The sequence below is a fragment of the Sander lucioperca genome, chromosome 23, assembly GCF_008315115.2.
Source record: "Sander lucioperca isolate FBNREF2018 chromosome 23, SLUC_FBN_1.2, whole genome shotgun sequence".
NCBI lineage: Eukaryota > Metazoa > Chordata > Actinopteri > Perciformes > Percidae > Sander > Sander lucioperca.
The window spans coordinates 16,358,393-16,380,193 of record NC_050195.1 but is presented as its reverse complement, the minus strand read 5'-3'; the positions used below and the strand labels follow the sequence as shown (position 1 = coordinate 16,380,193).

General features: G+C 41.8%; 1 protein-coding gene across 2 annotated transcripts; it reads right to left on the bottom strand.

Annotated features, from left to right (window-relative positions):
- Positions 1-1,045: 1,045 nt before the first annotated feature.
- trdmt1 (tRNA aspartic acid methyltransferase 1) lies at positions 1,046-21,413 on the bottom strand. 2 transcript variants are annotated; one of them, XM_031300142.2, is made up of 11 exons: positions 21,237-21,405; positions 20,347-20,456; positions 17,559-17,635; positions 15,118-15,189; positions 13,149-13,214; positions 12,767-12,836; positions 12,602-12,676; positions 8,394-8,719; positions 5,731-5,788; positions 2,978-3,107; positions 1,046-1,416 (listed from the first exon to the last, which is right to left on the bottom strand). In XM_031300142.2, exons 1-11 carry the CDS (start codon positions 21,310-21,312, stop codon positions 1,316-1,318), a joined length of 1,161 nt encoding a protein of 386 aa, XP_031156002.1. In that variant the 5' UTR covers positions 21,313-21,405; the 3' UTR covers positions 1,046-1,315. The 2 variants fall into 2 exon arrangements, with proteins under 2 accessions (XP_031156002.1, XP_031156004.1); XM_031300144.2 differs by lacking the exons at positions 5,731-5,788; positions 8,394-8,719 and having other exon boundaries at positions 21,237-21,413.
- Positions 21,414-21,801: the final 388 nt, after the last annotated feature.

Below are 21,801 nucleotides of genomic sequence, written 5' to 3'. Positions count from 1 at the left end.
GTTTGTGAAATGGTCACGCTAAGTTAAAAATCTCTCTTATTTATCCAATTCTGTCCGTCCTCTGGTATGCTGTCATCAGTTTGGATCCAGTCCAGATCTTCTGGCTCCAGCCGGCTCCTAACGAATTGTAACACACTGTATGAAAAATGACCTTGACTTATCCCATTCTCAGCTCAACAGAGACAAGTCGCTATTGTTGGATTTGAACACCTGTGTGTTTTTAATCTCCTGCAAAGTTAAGGAGTTTCATGAGAGCCAAGGTCATTTCCATACTTTGTGTCACAAATCACGTGTTTGCAAAACGTTGACCATTGTTGCCTCGTTGCCCCCCCGATCAGAGAAGAACTTTTCTTTCAGGCCTATCCCACACTCCCTTTCTAATGTCTAATTACTGTAAGTCCAGATGGCCTCTCATGACCCAGGGAAAAGGGGCAACAATGGAGCGACATGAACTCTAAAAACCTCTTAACACTTTCACAAAATATATTCTAACACCACCACGAAATAAACAAGTTTAACATGTCCTTGTACATGAATCAATAGATTAAAAATAACGTGACCATTTCACGAACTGCCGTGAGACCGTGACAGACAGCAGTCGGAGCTCCGGGGGATGGAGAGCTCTGCGTCCAACAGCAGTGGTTTCTCGCTGCGCCGCCGGTCCCCAGAGCAGCATGGTCAGATTTTTTTATTCAGTTCTTTAGCCCCAAGGGCACAATAATGTTTACACCAAATTGTTGGAAATTTAAGACAGATGAAGGCCAATTACTTCATGTCCTATGGTCCTGTGATAAGGTCCAGGAATTTTGGACTTGGATACATGATAACCTATGTCAGAGTGCAGGGACCCAGGTTCCATTCAGCCCAACATTATTTGTTACTCGAGAGTTCCAATTATAAATGCAAACATCAGTGTGGGTGCCACCTCCACATTTCGGGAGGCGCTGAATAAAAAAAAATAGTTTGAGACAGTGCTGAAAAAGAATAAACTGGGAAAAAAATGCTAAATGATCAATCAGTTAAAAACATGACAAACACAAAACAATGTGCTTTACAGGTACGTTTTTAGTACATTATTAAATAATCTATACTTTATGCTTATAGAAAAGGACTTGTACAGTTTGAAGTGAAATGTAATAAAACAAGACTTAAAAGTTAGTGCAACGTTTGGCCAGTTAACATCCCCAACAAAAAGTAGACTATACATTTTGAAGCACTGCCATTGGGTAGAGAGTAATATGCATATACATTATACATATATTATCATGAATAATCCACAGTGACAAATGGGATGGTCTCTTCCTTCAGAGTGTTGCTAGGAGACCAGCAGCTGGAGGAGTCTGGCCACCACCACAACGTTGAGGCTGTTGCCTAGAACTCTGTACTGCTGCCTGGTGCTGATCTGCTCTGGGAAGGCTGCAACATACATTCAAACATTAGGAAAATCAGTTAACACTTGTGGGTATGTAATCCATCCAATAATATATTTAAAGCTCAATATCACATTAAGACTAGAATTGGGGAAAAAAAGATGAAGCAATAGAAAATCTTAGTCGCTGTCAAACTGTCAGACAAATAGTATCAGTCCCTCCAGAAAAACGCGATTATGCGATCGCATAATTCAATGCATAATCAGCCAAAGTCTGCATATTTATGCAGGGGCTGCTTTTTTTCAAATACACCGCACTTTCGCAGCATAAATTGCCGATTTCCATGCAAAATATGCGGGGCTTGCATGATTTTATAATCCCCGCATTTTCGTTGGAAAAAAAGTCACATATATCTATAGCAGAAAGTTGAAAAATGTTGCGTTTACTTCACACAAGAGCAGCTATTTTCCCCTGTTGCCATGGGAACGTTATGAAGACATGACATAATTACGCGATGTGAACATCATCAAAAAGCTGCAAACCCCGTGATGAAGCCATGAAGAAACCGCAGTTTTTGCAAGTTCCCGCAATTTCATCGCATAAAATTGCATAAATATCCCGCATATTCCGCATTTTTTAAGAAAACATGCCGCATAATCAAGGACTTTTGCCCGCAACAATCACAAAACAACTCTGCATTTTTCTGGAAGGACTGAAATAGACTTAAAAAGTGGTGTGGTAGGTTATATTCTGCTTGTGGAAACATTGAGATCCCCGAGGAGAGAGGATGGAGGAGGGATCAACGAGGAGCTATAACCGAGGATACAGAGAGCAGCCTTCCTGGAAGCCGTGCAGCTGAAAGCCGTTGCTAACTCCGCCCACACAGCTGACGAATTAACGTGATGCTTCAATGGAAAGGACGTCTCATCCCTCTAAAAACACATTTCCTCTCTCCTCACATCATTTCCCGTGTTTCCTCGGTGGGAAGGACTAAGACACAAGGAAGGGAGGCAAGCGGAGGAGTCGAGGATGCAATTCAACGAAAGTGAGATGCCCCTATGGATTAGGGCTGCACGATATGAGGAAAATATCTTATTGCGATTATTTTGACTGATATTGCAATTGCGATATGATTCACGATATTAGAGGGAATGATTATTTTTGTATCATTATTCTCATTTGTCATTGAAAATGGATTATAGTGTGATTTTTGTAGGCTGTCTCTTTGTAGGAAGACTCTGGAGCACCTCAATACTTAATTCAGAATGGTTTGACACATATTTTACCTTTAACAAATAATGCACCCCCCCTGCGTTTTGGATATTGCACTACAGTCCATATTGCGATTTCAATAAAATTGCGATTAATTGCTACTATGGATTTATAAAAATAAACTTGGATGCAGAGCCTTGTTCATTCCTGTGAGAGTTGCTCAGTGGTGCATGGAGCCAAAAAAGTCAGCAACTTCCTGTTTAGCACGCTCAGTGTTGTGAGTTTGGAAAGGTATGCAGTTGGAAAGGATGCACATGATGTGCATGATGAGAAAAAGGGGCATGGAGGAGACAGAACTTGATCCAGCCGTACGGGCTGACAGATGTGTGACTCACAGAAGCTTTGGGGGAAGCCCATGAGGTTGGCAACTTCTCTCGGGGTGAAATAACGGAGCTTCAGCTTCAACAGCCGCTGCAGTTTCTCTTCTTCAGAGCACTGGTCCAGACCTCCAAACACACTGTCCATCTGCAGAGCACACACAGCAAAGGCCTTCAACACATTAACAGAGAGAATGGCATTGTTCAACACACATTCACATTGCTACGTTTTGTTAAAAACTAATATCTTTTGCCACGTTTCCCTCTCTCATTCCCCCTGCTCTGGTGTTTCCCCCTCTCATTCCCACTGTTCTGGCATTTCCCCCTCTCATTCCCCCTGCTCTGGCGTTACCCCCTCTCATTCCCCCTGCTCTGGTGTTTCCGAGCCCCTAAACCGGAGACATTTGGAAACCCTTCTGACCCGTTTTGGTTTAGAATCTGCGGGGTTGTGTTGCAGTCTCAACGGCCGCAAACGGAGACCTTGGGCACTGACGCTAACGTTTCTCCTCCTGATTAGGTCTTATCGGTCATGGCGTCTCGTTCTCTGAGACTAAGCCACTAACGTTACCATGGCAACTACCAGCAGCGGGTGGAGTCTCCACGTGGCCTCCTGTTTAGGCCAAGTATACCAGAATGTTGATGAGATATGAGGTTTGGGCGTGTTAGTTTAAACAGAGATATGTTCTTCTACTGGAGATAAAAACACAAGTGTGCACGGAGATCGCTTTTGGCTCAAAACTTCGCTTAAAAAACAAAACGTAGCAATGTAAATGTAGCCTAACAGAAAGAATGTCATTGTTCTGACGCTCAGTAGGAATGGGTTAATCATAGCTATGACCACAATTCTTCTATTTGATGAATGGATGACAGCAGAAGAGCACACTTTGTAAAAGATGAACACAATTTACCAACGTTTCTGACATTAGAGTTTTGAATGTTATTGCATATCCATGTTCACCAGGTTTATAATAGACAACATTGTGATAACACTGTGGTACTGTATAAGATCTAAAATAAGTCTTCAATTTTGTCAAATGATTCAGATTTTGTGGGAGAGTGCAAATGAAATGATCTTGTGTTCTCTGTAAAGGCCTACCTTTAGAACTGTGACGCTCACCAACTCTGGTTCAGGATACCTCCACTGGGAATCAGCTTTTATTTGAAGGACGTGAAGGAACTAGAGCGACTTATGGGTTTAACAAATTTAGCAATAAAATATAAGATCTATTTAAAGGTCCCATGGCATGAAAATTTCACTTTGACTTTTTTTAAACATTAATGTGAGTTCTCCCAGCCTGCCTATGGTCCCCCAGTGGCTAGAAATGGCAATAGGTGTAAACCGAGCCCTGGGTATCCTGCTCTGCCTTTGAGAAAATGAAAGCTCAGATGGGCCGATCTAAAAACTTCCCATTATGACGTCATAAGGAGAAAGGTTACCTCCCTTTTCTCTGCTTTGCCCGCCCAGAGAATTTGGCCCGCCCATGAGAAAGAGAGAGACATCATGGCTTGAAAACAAGCAAAGTGGCAGTTGGTCAAGGCCACACCCCCACCCTCCACCTTGCCCCCCCTCTCTCCTCCTCAATAGCATTTAAAGCTACAGACACAGAAATGGCACATCCTAAGGAAAGCTCATTGTGGGACTGGCTCTAGTGGCTGTAATTCTGCACCAAGGCTGAATTTCGGGAAAGAGACTTCAGATACAGTATTAGGGACCACTAAGGCCTATATAAAAGAGACTTCAGATACAGTATTAGAGGACCACTAAGGTCTATATAAAAGAGACTTCAGATACAGTATTAGGGGACCACTAAGGCCTATATAAAAGAGACTTCAGATACAGTATTAGGGACCACTAAGGCCTATATAAAAGAGACTTCAGATACAGTATTAGAGGACCACTAAGGCCTATATAAAAGAGACTTCAGATACAGTATTAGGGACCACTAAGGCCTATATAAAAGAGACTTCAGATACAGTATTAGAGGACCACTAAGGCCTATATAAAAGAGACTTCAGATACAGTATTAGAGGACCACTAAGGCCTATATAAAAGCATCCAAAAAGCAGCATATCATGGGACCTTTACAACAGATAGGCAGGTCGACTTATTAGGACAATAATCACTGGCAAGGGCTTGCTGGCTCAACTTGCATTCATTCTTTAAATTAACTTTTTTTTTTTATTTTTATTTTTTTTTTTTAAAATCAATCTACAGTTAATACCCTACTGACAAAGCGTAAACAAGATCTTAGACATTTTACGCAAGGAACATATCACATTGACATAAGAGTTCAGACCCTTTACTACGACCCTTGAGATTTAGCTCAGGAGTCTCCCATTTCTCTCAATCGAGATGTTTCTACAGCTTGATTGGACCCACCTTTGGTCCATTTAATTGTTTGGACCTGACTTGTCTCTATAATGTCTCACAGCTGGCAAAGCATATCAGAGCAAACACCAAGACATGAGCTGGAAGGAGCAGCTCCCGTTTCTGAAGAGTGAAATCCACGTGTAAATGTATACACATATCTGTATTGATAATTGAACATGGATTTATAATGAGGCATTTAATTGTCTATGCATATGCCCAGCACAACTAGTTTTAACTTAAAACTAGAATAGTAACGTGACACTTCTGAAAAGTTCCCAGTTTACATTTAAAACTGCGACGGAGCCGTGACTGAGCCGGAGCACAGCCGGACGTTGGGCGCACATGGCCGGTACCTCGGCTAGTTAGTCTTGTTGATGCCTGTGCTGACGTTCCAACCTACCTCTGTTTCCATGCAGCACTGCAGCACTGAGCCAGTTCCCTCCACATACCGCCCATAGCTAGGGATGAAACACAATCACATGACAGCATTACTGAGTGATCAACCAACCAGACAGAGAAACAACAGCACTCAGATCAGAGGAAGACCTGACCCAGGACCCACATTGGACTGGTCTGAATTATACTCTAAATTGGGTCGAGTACGGTCATGTTTTCCTGCCATGGGGCTGTGTGGTCTGCGAGTGTCTCTGAGCCGACTGTCACCCACATTCTCCACCGGGGGCATCTGCGCTGTGTTCAGGCTGCGTTCTGGTTTTGTTCTGTCCTCCACTACGCCGGGAGCGTCTCAGAAGCGGAGTCTTGCTGCCCGACTCGCAGATTTTATTGTCTCTACAAGTACTTTACAGAACAATCAGGTGTTTATTAATCTAGTATCTACCTTCCACTCCAAGCTCTCCTACAGTTAAACTCCATGCCTTCTCTTTTCTGGTGTTGTCCTGATAAAAAGAATCTGTGATGTCAATTATGTTTTTCCACTATCCCACTTGTTGTCAGTGGTGTTGTTGAGGAGACATATACAGACCCTTTCCAAACAAATTAGAATATCATGGAAAAGTTTATTTATTTCCATAATTCCATTCAAAACGTTAAACTTCCATAGATTATAGATTCAGGGCCCACAACTTAAACAATTTCAAGTATTTAGTTGTTTATTTGTACATAATTTGGGCTTCCAGCTCATAAAACCCACGAAAACAGGATTTCAAAAAATTAGAATACTGTGAAGAAATCAGCCCAAATTTTACAGGGCATGAATGTTTTAAACTGAGTGTCACACACTACTCATCTACTAAACTCAAAGCACCTGCACAGGTTTTCCCAGGTGTCATTAAATTGCTTCACTTTGGTTCAATTGTCTCAGTTAGGATAAATATGGGGAAGACTGCAGACTTGACAACTGGCCAGAAGATCATCATTGATACCCTCCATAGGATGGGTAAGCCACAAAAGTTCATAGCTAAGGAGGCTGGCTGTTCACAGAGTGCTGTGTCCAAGCATATCAATGGAAAGTCTAGTGGAAGGGCAAAATGTGGCAGGAGAAGATGCACCAGCAGAAGAGCTGACCGTGGGCTTCAGCGGATTATCAAACAGAAGATTCATGAATCTGGCAGAGATCCAGAAAGAGTGGAACGAGGCGGGAGTCACAGCTTCAAAAACCACCACATTCAGACGCATCCGGGAGATGGGCTACAACTGTTGGGTTCCTCGGGTCAAACCGCTTCTGAGCCTGAGCCAACGTAGGAAGCGTCTCAACTGGGCCAAGGAGAAGAAGGACTGGACTGTTGGCCAGTGGTCCAAGGTCCTCTTTTCCGATGAAAGTCAAGTGTGCCTTTCATTCGGGAATCAAGGGCCAAGGGTTTGGAGGAAGATGGGTGAGGAACAGAACCCAAGCTGCTTGAGGTCCAGTGTGAAAAATCCACAGTCAGTCATGATTTGGGGTGCAATGTCCAGTGCAGGTGTTGGTAAACTCTGCTTTCTTAAATCCAAGGTCACCGCATCAGTCTACCAGAATGTTTTAGAGGACTTCATGATTCCTTCTGCTGAGGATCTGTATGGAGATGCAGATTTCATCTTCCAGCGGGACCTGGCCCCTGCCCATACCGCCAGAAGCACCAAAAACCTGGTTTGATGCCCATGCCATCACAGTGCTTGACTGGCCAGCCAACTCGCCGGACCTAAACCCCATTGAGAATCTATGGGGTATTATCAAGAGGAAAATGAGGGGCACCAGACCCAAACACAAAGAAGAGCTGACAGCAAGCATCAAGGAAATCTGGGCTTCCATAACTCCCAGGCAATGCCACAGGCTGATTGCCTCAATGCCACGGCGCATCGAGGCAGTGATTAAGGCAAAGGGATTCCCTACCAAGTATTGAAGATTGACGTATCGTTTTGAAAGTACCATATTTTGATTGATTTGATGTGATCCTAATTTCGTTTTTTTCTGCAAAAACTGAGAAGTAAATGGTGATTTCTTCACAGTATTCTAATTTTTTGAAATCCTGTTTTCGTGGGTTTTATGAGCTGGAAGCCCAAATTATGTACAAACAAACAACTAAATACTTGAAATTGTTTAAGTTGTGGGCCCTGAATCTATAATCTATGGAAGTTTAACGTTTTGAATGGAATTATGGAAATAAATAAACAAATTTTTTGGAAAGGGTCTGTATACGATATTGGGGGGGGTGTTTTGGTAAACTGACTGGATGCTCTCGCTGTTTCATTCGCTGCCTGGATGTCTGAACGACACACGGCTCGCGTGAAAATAGACCTGGCGTGTATCTTTAGCGGAGCAGAGCCGCTTCACGCACGCTTCTGGGACGCGCCGTGGCGCGGCTGGTGGAATATCAAGCATTGTCTTGAATGGCCGTGTGGGCCGCAGCGCCTCCTGAACGCAGTGCTGACACGCCCGGTGAAAAATAGGGGTGACAATTACAGCTCTGATCACAAATCAGAAAAGAGAAATTTTCAACACAGTTATCCCATCACTGAGTCACTGAGGTTTCATCTCCGATTTGCATTTACTATGTTACTATTCTTGTGCAAAACTGCAGTACTAGTGAGACATGTGAAGATAGCGACAGGGAGATGAAGAGCACCCACCCTTTGGTGAAGCACACAGACCTCCTGCATGTGGGCCTGACTATGTCCAGGAGCAGAGCATATCGCAGCAGAGTTTTAGGAGGAAGGAGAAAGTCTTCCATGTTTACTTCCGTCTGTGGTTGCAGGAAGTCTTGGACCTGCCTGACAGACAGATTGTTGTTCTGACTCCTCTTCCTCTGGGCATCCATTGTGGTCTCGAGCTTATACAGAACCTGACCCCCCTGCTTTCCCTCCTCTGGCTGCCAGGTACCTGAGCAGGGAGGGCTCGACACTGTGGGCGGCTCAGGGGAGTCCCTCTCAGCAGGATGTGGGAAGGCATCTAAAATCTAAGATGACATACTTTATCAAAAGCCTTACATCCACAGTACCAGTACAACAAACTTGATTTCCTCAAATTACACACAAACATTGCATCGGGACAATTTCTTTGGTACAAAGAAATTATTAGGGAGTTCTGTTGATTATCCAGAGCAACTGCTGCTCACTGAAATCCAATTCCCCTCTCTAACATTAGGGTAGAGGAAGACATTTTAAAATCAGGACAAATAAGCCCAAACTGTTTCCATGGCTACTGTAGGTACCAATCGAGGCAAGTCAGAAACGATCCGTCTTTGGTTATGTGAGAATTATTTAAGGATAGACTCCATGAAGGCACCATGAGTAGGGTGTTCCTCTAAAACTAAACATAGACTCACACAAAATTACATACTACGAAAGTAATCCTTCTCAATCATTATGAGCCACTAGTGTGTAGTGTGTGGTGGTGTCTGTATCTTCTTTTCTTCTTACTGTGCTGTGTACGTTTATGGTCGTCAGCCTTTGGGCATGGGTGTAAATTTCATCTACCAGCTGGGGGGGGAGGGGGGCAATAAATATGAAATTTCTCAAGAGCAATTTTTTAAGGGGACACAGATAATACATACAAAATAGTACAGCTGTAAAGGACACCAGTAAGGGACTGTTCGTTATTTATATAAGGGGCCACCGGAGGAGTTTTGGGGCCTTTAGGCTAAAAAAAACTTGACCCTCCAAAATGATTTGAAAAAGAGGCATGACCCTCCCCGCATGTGCTAGTATGCGCTTAGCAAAGATGTACAGATGCCATTTGATTTTTTACAGCCATGATATACACGAGTTAACCTCTGCTTTCTCATCTTACACATCACACTCCTCTGTTATGGTGTGGTGGCCATTTCAGTAGATTTACTTACCGACATTGTTGTGGAAACACAATAAGCATGGAAACTAAATGCACACTTCCTGCATTACTTCAAATACTAAGTTCCTCCTCTAGTAAACTAGTCTTCATATGAAATAAAATAAAACATTCAGACCATTCAGCAAAGGACACTGGGAAATAACAAATTCAACACTGGTTGCTATGGACTTGTCACTAGGCTTCCTCAGTCATTGTATATTTTAGCACATAGGTAAAGCTGCTGAAGCTGAATATTATATTCCAAAACATATGTTTATTGTTAAAGCAGATTTTAAATTACATTGTAACAATTTGACAATTCGCCCTTATGAAATCCAATCGCGGCACTGCTGTCTTGGAACGCAATAGACAGACGGTGGCGGGATGCCCCGACACTTAAATTCAACTAAAATGTAACAGTGAACAAACAGTGTTCGACCTACAGTCTGTTGAGATACCTCTCCAAACGAAGCGCAGTCACACCATAAAACGTTAAGACACATTGAGAAAAAAGATCCGTATTTTGCCGTAATCCAATGACACGAAAAAAAAAAAAAAAAGTAATCCACAGCGATCAGTAGATCCACAAAAAGGGTCACGGTGTATCCAGCAAGGCTTATACGAGCGTCACATTCACCAGCCAGCTCCGAACAAGTGAACGAGGCCTCTCCACTTCGCCGTTTAAACAAAGTGGAATAAACGTATAAAAGTCCAGATCTACAAAAACCTGCAATCAATTTTTAAGCTGACATCAAATTATATTATTATATACATGGCATTTAGGAAACCTTTATTGCAAGGTTGGCATGGTAAGATGTCTAGACTAGTACAACAGTAATTTTCGTTTTTTGCGTCCTGGTCTTGCTCCCATCGTCAGCCAGGTAATATTTTTTTTACTAAAGCAGTATATGAAGTCTGATGTATTACCTACCACCATTTAGTTGTGTTGTGTTATTTAAGATATTTATAAAATATCTGGTCATGCCAGATGTAATTATTCCACTCATTTTTTAAACAATGCATTTACCCATTTCAGCCACCAGCAAACTCATGGGTCAGACCCATCTGGTAGCGAAGGAGGGCCGAGACTAAGAGCTACATGGAAAAATATGCACCAAACAAGCCACTTTGAAATTTTGCTGTTTTCATGAATACAAAATGTTGGGTGACCCTCCCCTCAACAAAGAATAAAAAGACATGACCCTCCCCTATTTTCCTCCAGTGGTCCATTCCATTAATACCGAACGGTCCCTACGTAGGCTGGCGAACGATTTCATTCACTTTAAAGTAGGGATGCATCGAATCCAGATTTTTGGGATTCGGCCGAATACCGAATCCACTGGTTAAGATTCTGCCGAATCCGAATCCTACTCCCATCCTCAGTCCATTAACACAGTAAACACATTAATGAAGTAAACAACGTCTGCAGCAGTGTATTTTTCGTACCTGAAGTTGCTGCAGTTTGGCTGCTGTCTGTAGATTCCTTCATGCACAACTGGTATTCTTTCGGATGTTTCATACCAAATGTTTTAACAGCGGTGATGTGTATTGTTTAGGGTCCTTGCCACCACGAGACAAATCAGCATTGCAAATTGAACATGTAGCTGGACTTCAATGGCCTTCTTTTGACTAAAAGTACTGCCAAACAACACTCTGCTCACAAGTTCCATTTTCACTTTCTCACAGCCTACTGCATTGAATGCTCCACCTACGTAAACACTTTCCCGTAATCAACGGCGGCGTCATTACGTCGACTAGCGTAGTGCAAGCGTAGGGTTCAGTGGAATAAATTCTAAAGATCGGCAGAAACCCAACCCCGTCAAAAAGCCCAATATTCGGCCGAATCCGAAGCCGAATCCTGGATTCGGTGCATCCCTATTTAAACATCGGATGAAGTGATTCTTTTCTCTAATACAGATGATGCTGAACTGAGAACTGAACCTTCTAGCAAATAAGCTAACTAGCCAGCCGACTCATTTTCTATAACCAGTGAAAGCATGCTGGGAGATGTTTTTATACTTTAGATGCAAATTTTGCCCCGTTTGTATTGTTTTACTACTTACAAAATTATTTTAATTATACATTATTTACAATACACAGCGTGTTATTTAAGGATTTTTTAGAGGGGGGGATAACCCTCAGATGGGGTAGGTCCTGGCCCCCCCTGACCCCCCACGATTTACGCCTATGCCTTTTGGCAGTGGGGGTGTAGTCCCCAGCCAATAACAGCATGCAGGTGAGGTCGGTGTGTGTCTGTTTGACCGAGGGTAGTCTCGCTTTGCCAAACCTTCCACACGCTGCGGAGCGGAGGAAGGTCTGTCTAGTCCACACAGCATTCCTGGATGGGAGGAAAACGTACTCTGGTTTATTGGCATTTCTTTAAACCAATCACAATCATCTTGGGCGGCGCTAAGCTCCGCACGAAGCCGCTGTGTCTTGCCAGAGAAAACTCAGATTGGACAGATAGTCTAGCTAGCTGTCTGGATTTACCCTGCAGAGATCTGAGGAGGAGTTAACCATAGTCCTCATAAATCCACCGGAGTTTAGAACGCCAACACAAAGAAAGAGGAAGGTGACGGACATCCGGCGGAAAAGACATGCAGCCGGCGGAATTTCCCGTGGCACCGGAGCAATCCCGGAAGTGGAACGTCGTGGATATAGACTAGACCGAGGGCAGCAATGAGCCACACAGAGCAGAGGACAGGATGATGACATTCACACAGAATCTGGCAACGCGGCACCTTCCCGCAGGGTTGTGCGGAGGTGTGGGTCCATTTATTTGTGCTTTAGGATGTTACTGCTGCAACCGACAAATCGTACTCGCTGTGCCTTTAACTAATCAAACAGAAATGGCAGACTGTCACAAGGTTTTGTACCAAAAGGATTAAGGATTTGAAAAAATATGAAATATTACCATTGTAGCTGCAGCTTTGGCTGACACTGCGAACTAGCGCTAAAATATTTCTTTGATACATTTCATGACACCAGGATTACTGTCGGCAAGCCTCACCTTTGAACTGATGAAGTTTTCTGTTGAAATCTTGGCGATCAGGAAATAACGCAGTCTGGAATTTGGCATCCCGACCTGGATTTATGGATGGAACAGTGATGTAAATAGAACTTGCAGTGCAGATGTATTTATTGAAAAGACTGAGTCACAGTGGGTCTTTCTTACACTTGTAGGGGAGACCATGATCTCATGGAAAGTGTATCCACATTCCACGAGTGTTTTCACCAAACGTTCCCTGGAGGGTAGAAGAAGAATATGAGGAACACCTTCACCTTGCAGTGCTTTTAAAGGTCATTCCAAATCATTAGTGAGAAAAAAAAATAAACAAAATGACTTACACGTACAATGTCCAATATTATAAAATGAAGACTTCAGTACTTAGTACTACTAATCATTAGATAGTTCATTTTGACCCAAGTATGCTTGTTGGTATTTAAAAGCAAAGAAAATGTGCACATTTTTCAATACAGATTTCAATACTCCCTGCCTACTGGCACAGTGACCTTTCAGGCTTTTTGAATGCACCGTGCATTGTCTCCATGGTTACCTGGCAGAGGAGCTCTCGAAGCCTTTGACGTTCTCCAGCAGGATGAAGCGCGGCAGCCTGCGCAGCCTGGCCACACACCGCCACATGGAGGGAAGAAGGGATCAGAGGCTTTATTGACTCAATGTTTTATATACATTTGTAATAGTTTTTAATTGATCAAACTTCCATTTGGTACACTAGCCTGGGCCTACCAGACTCTGGTACACTAGCCTGGTCCTACCAGACTCTGGTACATTAGCCTGGTCCTACCAGACTCTGGTACATTTCATTAGTCCAGAGAGTCTGGCCACTCTCCATTGACAAGTGTTAACTTCCTTGAAGGCGGGTACTCTGTTGAAGTTTAAAACTATTGGCTCTGCCCAGAGCCACTCTGGATCTGCCATAACCAATCGCTAACGTTTGGTCGTGACGTCGGCTTAGCATCGCTAGCGTTCGCCTTATCCAACTCCTTCACCACTAACGGAGCGAGCTGGAAAATCAAACTGTTCCCGAACTCAATGGGGAGGAGGGCCACAACATCATGGCCACCAACAAAACTCAGCAAAGATTGTTCTTGCTCGGGCTTTAACTTCTGGATATTCGGTAGCATTGCCACAACGGACCGAATGGTTTTGCTCGCATCTTTCTCCGCCGCCATTACAGAACTACAACTCAAACTAGCGCACGACCTCAACGTCATCGTTCTCAGCCACGCCCGGGACAAAACCCAAGAATATACCGCAAACCCAGACGGAGTACTGAAGGAAAATGAAAATTGAGTGGAAGTTCGTAGGAGGGCGGAGCCAGGCTAACATTGCTTACCATAGAGTTATAAAAAGTCATAGTATAGTAGGGCTGGACCCGAATATTCGAATATTCGTTCAGTGGGTTGGTATTCGATTTGAAAATTTGACATTCGAATATTCGTTTTCGTTTTTTTCGGTGTTGTCTTGTGCGTTCTGCATGTGGTGTCTGCTGATGTGCAGGTTACCTTCCCCCCAAACACGGACACACACATATATACAGATACGTCTCGCTTTATAAGATAAATAGCCTGTCTATAAGTGGCATCACGCTCTGTCTGCACTTGTTGTGTGGTTGTGCTTTGCATGTGTGGGATTCTGATACGTCCTTAAATTCGGGAATTGTCGTTTGTTTACTCAAAGTCAAAGACAGTCCAAAGTAGTGCAACTTTGCCCATTTTTGTGGGTCTGAGGTGTATGTCACATTGTAGCTGCCATAGCTCCGCTGCTCTCTGTCTCTGGTCCTCAGGGTGAGTGGCCAGCGGCTAGAGCAGCAAAAGCCAATGTGTGCTTCTTTTACTTATATATTTAACGATATCTTTTGCATTTATAATCCAAACAACGTCAAACTTGGCACTGCACTTACCCGTGCCCGTAGCAAGACACATGTCAAGTTTGAAATCCATCGGACTAACGGTTCGAGAGATAATTGCATAAAACCCAGACAAACAGAAAGACGTTCCTGCAATTTATAGAGAGATAATAATATGTCCTCTCTCCGAAGCTTTGAATATTCGAAGCTCATTACTACCGAAGCTTCGAAGCTCAAAAAATGGTATTCGGACCAGCCCTATAGTATAGGATGTCAAAAAGTCATAGAATAGCCTGTCGATAAGTCAAAGTATAGCATGTCGAAAAGTGATAGAATAGCACGTCGAAAAACGTAAAAAAAACTAGTCACAGTATATAGCATGCTACAAACTTCACAATAGAAAACATTTCTTTTGTGAAGTTTGAAGAAGCGCTTTGCTAATGTTAATTTCACCTTTCAGCTGCATTTTTGCGCCCCATATACAAAGGCTGAGTCCTTGCTGCAGCTGGCGTGGGTTCAATTCGGGAAAGAAAAATAAAAAACAGCGCGTGGCTAGAAAATTGCATTCTTACAAATTGCGATTCCGATATGAAAATGTGTTTTCGTCCAGGCCGACCAGAGGGCAGTATAAAACCAAAACGTGGAGATGAAAGACCTTGGCAGAAGATCGAGGATGTAGAGGAAGCTCTTGGTTCTCAGGTCAGCAACGTCCCCCTGAAGTCCTAACCTGCACAGAGAACAAACTAAGAGAAATGTTCCCTACACTTCAAGTTCAATACTATTGACTATTGCCATGTCAACACAGTTGATTGTTGTCTTGGTGCCAATCAGGTTAAAAAAGTGCTGTTTAAAAAAAGGCAATACATACACAGGAACATACAGTACATAAAAAAATCATATAAACAATCATTCAAACCAGTAAAAAGCTGTAAAGACCTTGTGCTATTGCAACTTCCCATAAAGTGTCTTGTGCAGTCTAAATAGTGCATTTGAATAAGGTGCATTTAGTACAGGTTTACTCTGCAAGGTGCCATAGCATTAAGGAGCCTAATAGTGGCAGGGTAAGTACTGTTACAAAAGCGGGATGTTTTGCCTCCGAGACTTTGAACTCGCTTTCCAGAGGGAAGCAGTTGGAAGAGGGACCTGGCAGGGTGGGAGGGGTCGTCTAGCACTTTCTGCGCAAAATTTTCTGAGAAAATTTAGAGCCGTTCGCCAAACGACCGACCGATCAGCGTTGGTTTTGAGGCGGGTTTAGGTGTGACGCAACAGTTGTTTAGACTGTTCAGTCTAAACAACATGGCGGCTTCCACGGATGAGATATCGCGCAAGTTTTATCCAAATTAGAAAGTATTCCTTCATTGAAAGAAGAGCAAGAAACGGCACTGGAGGCTTTTCTCGGAGGAAAAGATGTTTTTGTTCTTCTCCAGAAGTGTACCGTGAAAACTTGGTGGGGATTGTCGTTGATGAGGTTCATGTCACATACAAATGGTAAGTTTAAAAACATTAATGTTAGCTACGTTACCTAACTAAACTGTATGTTAAAGGATGGCATTAGAAGAACCGCAAGGTCCTTGAAGCCAAACTAACGATAGCTACACTAACTTAGCTAGCTTCGTTGATCTGATTGGGTGATTTGACCCGTCTATCACCATCATAGGTGGTGATAGACAGATGGTTTATCCAATCAGCTAACCAGTATTTTCGCCCCTTCCCAAAAGTCTCCAACGGAAAGTTCCCAGATGGATATGCCGAGCAAATGCGAAGCAATCCATCTGGCGGAGTCAGGTTAGGTCCACGTGGCGTAGATAAGAGGCTACAGATGGGATGGCATGACCTATAATTTTGGATGCGGTGTGCACCACCTTCTCCAACTGCTTCCTCTCTGAAGAGGTGGAGTTACCATACCAGACAGCGATGGAGAAGACTAGCACATGTTCCACTGTGGCGCTGTAAAATTGGAGCATTGCATCCCTAGCTACACCAAACTTCCTGAGCTGGCGCAGAAAGTTACACGGTTGGGACATTTGCCAGTAACTCCAGCTTCTGTTAGAGAGCTGCAGAGCAGCGTGGTCGTATGACTTCCCATTTCTGCCATTTTGTTATTACAGTTTCCAACCCTAAACCATCTTTGTTAGGAGTTTTTATATTGTAATTGGTACATTTTCATTTTATACATTGTTGGTTCTTTGCTGCATTTCTTGTTTGTTGGGCTTTGTTGTAACTTACTTGATTTGAAAAACGTTTATTACTATAAAATGTCTCATTACTCCTTTCAACACAATTTTATTATGATAAATACATTTAAAGAGTGTACTTTCTTTACAAATATGTTAGCTATTTGTTTATGGTCCAAAATCAAGTATTAATGTATAGTTTTCAGTCAAATGACACAGGCACCCACTAACTAAGACCTAAACATAAAAAAGCCAGGGAAAACCCGGCATTTGGACAATTTCTTGTTCCAAATTATTTCTTTTAGAAGGTGCGGAGAGAACCTGGACGAAACATTTAAACTCCACAAAAAAGGTTTGTCTGACTGAGTTTGGATAACTTGTTGGATTACACTGCATATCGCAGTGGTGGAAGAAGTATTCAGATCCAGTTCTAATACCACACTGTAAAAATACTCTGTTACAAGTGAAAGTCCTGCATTGAAAATGTTACTTCAGTAAGTGTGTAAGTATCATCAGGAAAATGTAGTTAAAGTATTAAAACATTGTAGAAAGTGTAAAGGATCCAAACAGTTGTGTGTTTAATGGTCTAATCATTTCAGCTGGACTTGTAGACCGTTATATTGTTGGCTAGTTTCATTAATAATAAAACATCAGATTTTATAAACTACATTTGTTTTGTGTGTAGAAATCTTAATGTGTAAAGTAACTAGTAACTAAAGCTGTAACAGATGAATGTAGTGGAGTAAAAAGTACAATATTTCTCTCTGAAATGTAGCGGAGTAGAAGTAGAAAGTGGCAGGAAAAGAAAAGACTCAAGTAAAGTACAAGTACCTCAACATTTGGACATAAGTACAGTACTGGAGTAAATGTACTTAGTTACATTCCACCACTGCTCAGTGCACACAAAACATAGCCAACCTACCTGGTGAAAGGCTGGCACGGAGGACTCATCAAAATCATGTCAATAGATAGTTTATTGAAGTCCTCTAGTGATATGCCCTGGAAATAAAGGAGAACTATTCAAGGTTTCAAAAGTTAGAACATGGCAAAGTTAAAAATAAAGCCCAGAGGATCGGTTCATCTGTGAATCATTCTACGTGTGTGTGTGTGTGTGTGTGTGTGTGTGTGTGTGTGTGTGGTTAAATTAATGTGTTGATCCATTGCTTCATCTTAAATATTCCTGTTCAGGATCACAGAGGTTTGAACTAGGGCTGGGCAATATATGGATATTATATCGATATACGAGACTCGATATTGTCTTACATTTTGGATATCTTAATATGACACATGTTGTCTTTCCCCGGTTTAAAATTTTTTTTACGGACTTGACATGAGATGGCGCTGTGCTTCAGGAGGAACAGAGAAAGAGGAAACGGCAGACTGACCCAAGTACATCTCGCTGCAGTCTGCGGGAAGGCGGGGCTTGACATCAATCCAAGTCAGTCATTTTTTTTTTGCTTACGTCATTCCCCATACGCTCTAACGGACCAAGACCGTTCTCTTAATACATCCATGACCAAGACAGCCTGGTAGAATTTTTTTTACTATGGAGAAAATTATTTGGATAAATGACGAAGTGATGAAATTATGTTTTTTATTTTGAATCTTTTAATTTTATTTGAAAATTTTGTATCTATAAATGTAAATGATCTGAAAGAAAACCGAATAGGCTAGTCACCAATTTAAAAATGACATGAAATTATATTTTAAAACTTTAATAAAGGACTGACAAATAAGAAAGCCATCCGGACTCTGAACATTTACAATGCCTTACAACCTCTTTAATGTAAATTTAATGTGCCCCTTTTTCGTGTATGTATGTATGCATTTAATGTTTTCAATGTGTTTATGGATCTGTACTTGAATAATAAAGTTTTTTGAAGACAAAAAAAAAAAAAAAAAGACAGCCTGGTAGCGAAGCTGATATAGCCTCTTGATTCACATTAGATAGAAACTGATGATGTAGGCTAAACAAACGATATTTCATGCAACAGTGAAGTTTTCATGTAGTTACTACTGATTTCTGATTTTGAAATGATATCCAAATTTGAAAAATGGGTCATTTTAAACCTTGTTAATATTGATGACAATGTGTTCAAACGGAAAACGAGCCATATTTCATTTAATTTAGCCCTCAAAAGTAGAATGGTGTGTTGTTTCATTATGGACTTTCATATTAACAGCAAGAATTCAGTCACAACCAAATGTACAAAGGGGCGATTTTGCTTTAACAATTAACAGGTGAACCAGAAGCATACAGGTGAAACTCGAAAAATTTGAATATTGTGCAAAAGTTCATTTATTTCAGTAATTCAACTTAAAAGGTTAAACTAATTATATAGACTTATTACATGCAAAGCGAGATATTTCAAGCCTGTATTTGTTATCATTTTGATGACTATGGCTTACAGTTTATGAAAACCCTCAGAAAATTTGAATATTGTGAAAAGGTTCAATATTTTAGGCTCAAAGTGTCCCACTCTAATCAGCTAATTAATCCAAAACACCTGCAAAGGGTTCCTGAGCCTTTAAATGGTCTCTCAGTCTGGTTCAGTAGAATTCACAATCATACTCATACTCCGAGATGCTCCTCGGATATTACCTGCACAGTAACACACCTAATCTAAGTATTTCAAAAGGTCGAACACACATACAGATGTTTAGATACAGTAAAATCGCTACGTGATTACCGTTATATCCGAGGGTTGAAGTTGCATTTTAACGGGGCAGTGCAAGTTGCTGCTGTGGTTTAGCTGAAGCTAACGCAGCCTGAGCTTTCACGTTACAATGTAAAAGGTGTTGACCGTTGACTTAGCTAGCACGCAAACAGTTCATTTACATGTCTACGAGCATGTTAGCAAACTACTCCAAAAGACAAATACTGAGGAATATTGATAGAAAGCAGGGGAAACTAGTAGGCTACTTCCATACTTTTTAGCATTGGCTAATTAGCAACCTGCCTTCCATCAGATGTAGCTTCCGAGCTAGCTAGCAGCTAGCCCCAGAAGCTCATGAAAACAAGGATTTCACCGGAGCAGTCTTACATTATTTCCGAACCACTCTTTTCGTTTCAAAGTCGGAAATCAAATGAACGAAAAAGTACACGGGCCCAATTACAGTTCACTGTTGTTGCATGAAATGTAGTTTGTGTTTAGCTTACATCAGTTTCTGTCATCTAATGTGAAACAAGAGGATATGAGGTTTGCTACCGTCTTGGTCCATTCAAGCCATAGACTGTATGGTTCGAGCGTATGGGGAGACGACATAGGTTAAAAAAATTTTTTTTTTTAAAATGACTGACTTGGATGTGGGCGGGGCTTGATGTCAAGCCCCGCTTCCCGCAGACTGCAGCGAGATGCTCCTCGACTGACCGAGCAAGTTTTTACGACAGCGTTGCCAAATATCTATTCCGAAGCTGTAGGGGGAGCTCTATAGAGAAACCTGCCAGCAAAAAGCGAGAAAACAGCAAAGAAATTGCCCAAGCTGCATAGCGCCCCTTTAATTATTTGCCTTTACCCACTAAGTCGGTGTACCCACATCATTGATGATTATTTATCAAAACTCTCATTGTGTACTTTTTTGTGTGAAAGCACCAATAGTCAACCCTAAAACATCGACATGGATGTATTTGGTCAAAAATATTGTGATGTTTGATTTTCTCCATACGGCCCAGCTCTAGTTAGAATCCAAAAGCCTCCACTCTCACCCACCTCAATGGTCTTGTTCCACAGGGCCGTGTCAGGGAAATTGTGCCCGTAGATTTGATTGGCCGTGGTGTTTATGTCGATGGCAGCCACTACCTGGGCAGGTATGCCACTCTCTGGAGGAAGAAACAACAGATAATAAGCAACAGGTGGAAGATTTTCTTAAGATTTTTATGAACATAACAAATACATACATACATAGGCCTGTAACAAGTATTACATAATTGTCTAATTGTCAATATTTGTGTACATAATCGCAGTTTCTTCGTTTAACCTGAATGAATTGCTAACATTAGCTAAGGTCTTAAGGGGTATGACTGGTAGCTGTTGGTTTTGTTTAAATATGCCAAATTGTAATTATATAAGTGATTACTGGTCGGACTATATTTCAATTGTTAGTTGTTGGCAGTTGATCCTCTGCACGTTCATAGCAACAAAAATAACAAGGGGGGAGGGGGGGCAGTAAGAAAAAAAATTATATGATAATAAAGAAGCGTGGTTTACTTCATAGGCTGTGTTATTACACTGGGTCACATGGCAGTGCAAATTTATATTTATATTTATTTTTTTATATACACCCAATGTTGTTCAACAAGACTGACGAAGCAAGTCTTAAAAAAATAAATAGTGATTACTATTATTTTACGTCTATACCGCTATGGATTGTGGGTTGTCCACAGAAAGTCCGCTTGAGGCTCCATGTGGATTTGGACCATTTGGACAGCCCGCCGAACAGAGAACGTAGAACATTAGGATGTGTTCTCGGTAACGGTAACTGTTAACGTTAGTCCGCTTCAATACAACACACCGTGGCAGAGAACTGTCACGGCTCGGAACTTCTGAAGAAATACCACTACTTTAAACCTTCTGACCAGTCTAGCGACGACAAAGCTTACCCTTTAAAGCATAATGCATCCCTCCTATCCCACTGTAGAGCTCGAGCACCCGCCATGGCACCCGCTCACCCTCCATGGCACGTCACTGCTGACACTTCCTCCTCCTCCTCTTCTTCTACATTTAAACAGCTGACAGTTCTTCTTTGTGATGTTTGTTTTATGGAGGTTGTCAACAGCGAAATGGCGCATTACCGCCCCTGTCTGGTCTGGAGACTGGAGTGGGATTATTTAAAATAATATTAATATATATTATTATACTGTAACATGCACCCATGCAGCTGCCAGTTTATTAGGTCCACCTAGCCTCAGGGACTATACAACCAAATAGCAATGCATAGTGAAAAAATTTAAACACAGGAATAAATATATAAATAAATAAATAGGTACATTTAGGTAAATAATTAGATATACGTTAATATGTAATAATACTATGTCATTATTATGGCGGGGATTATTATGGGGACAGTAGTAGGACAGTAGTAACATTTTGCATGCACACAAGTTAATTCATTGTTACAGAAAAAAACTTTATAGTATATATATATATATATATATATGTCTATAC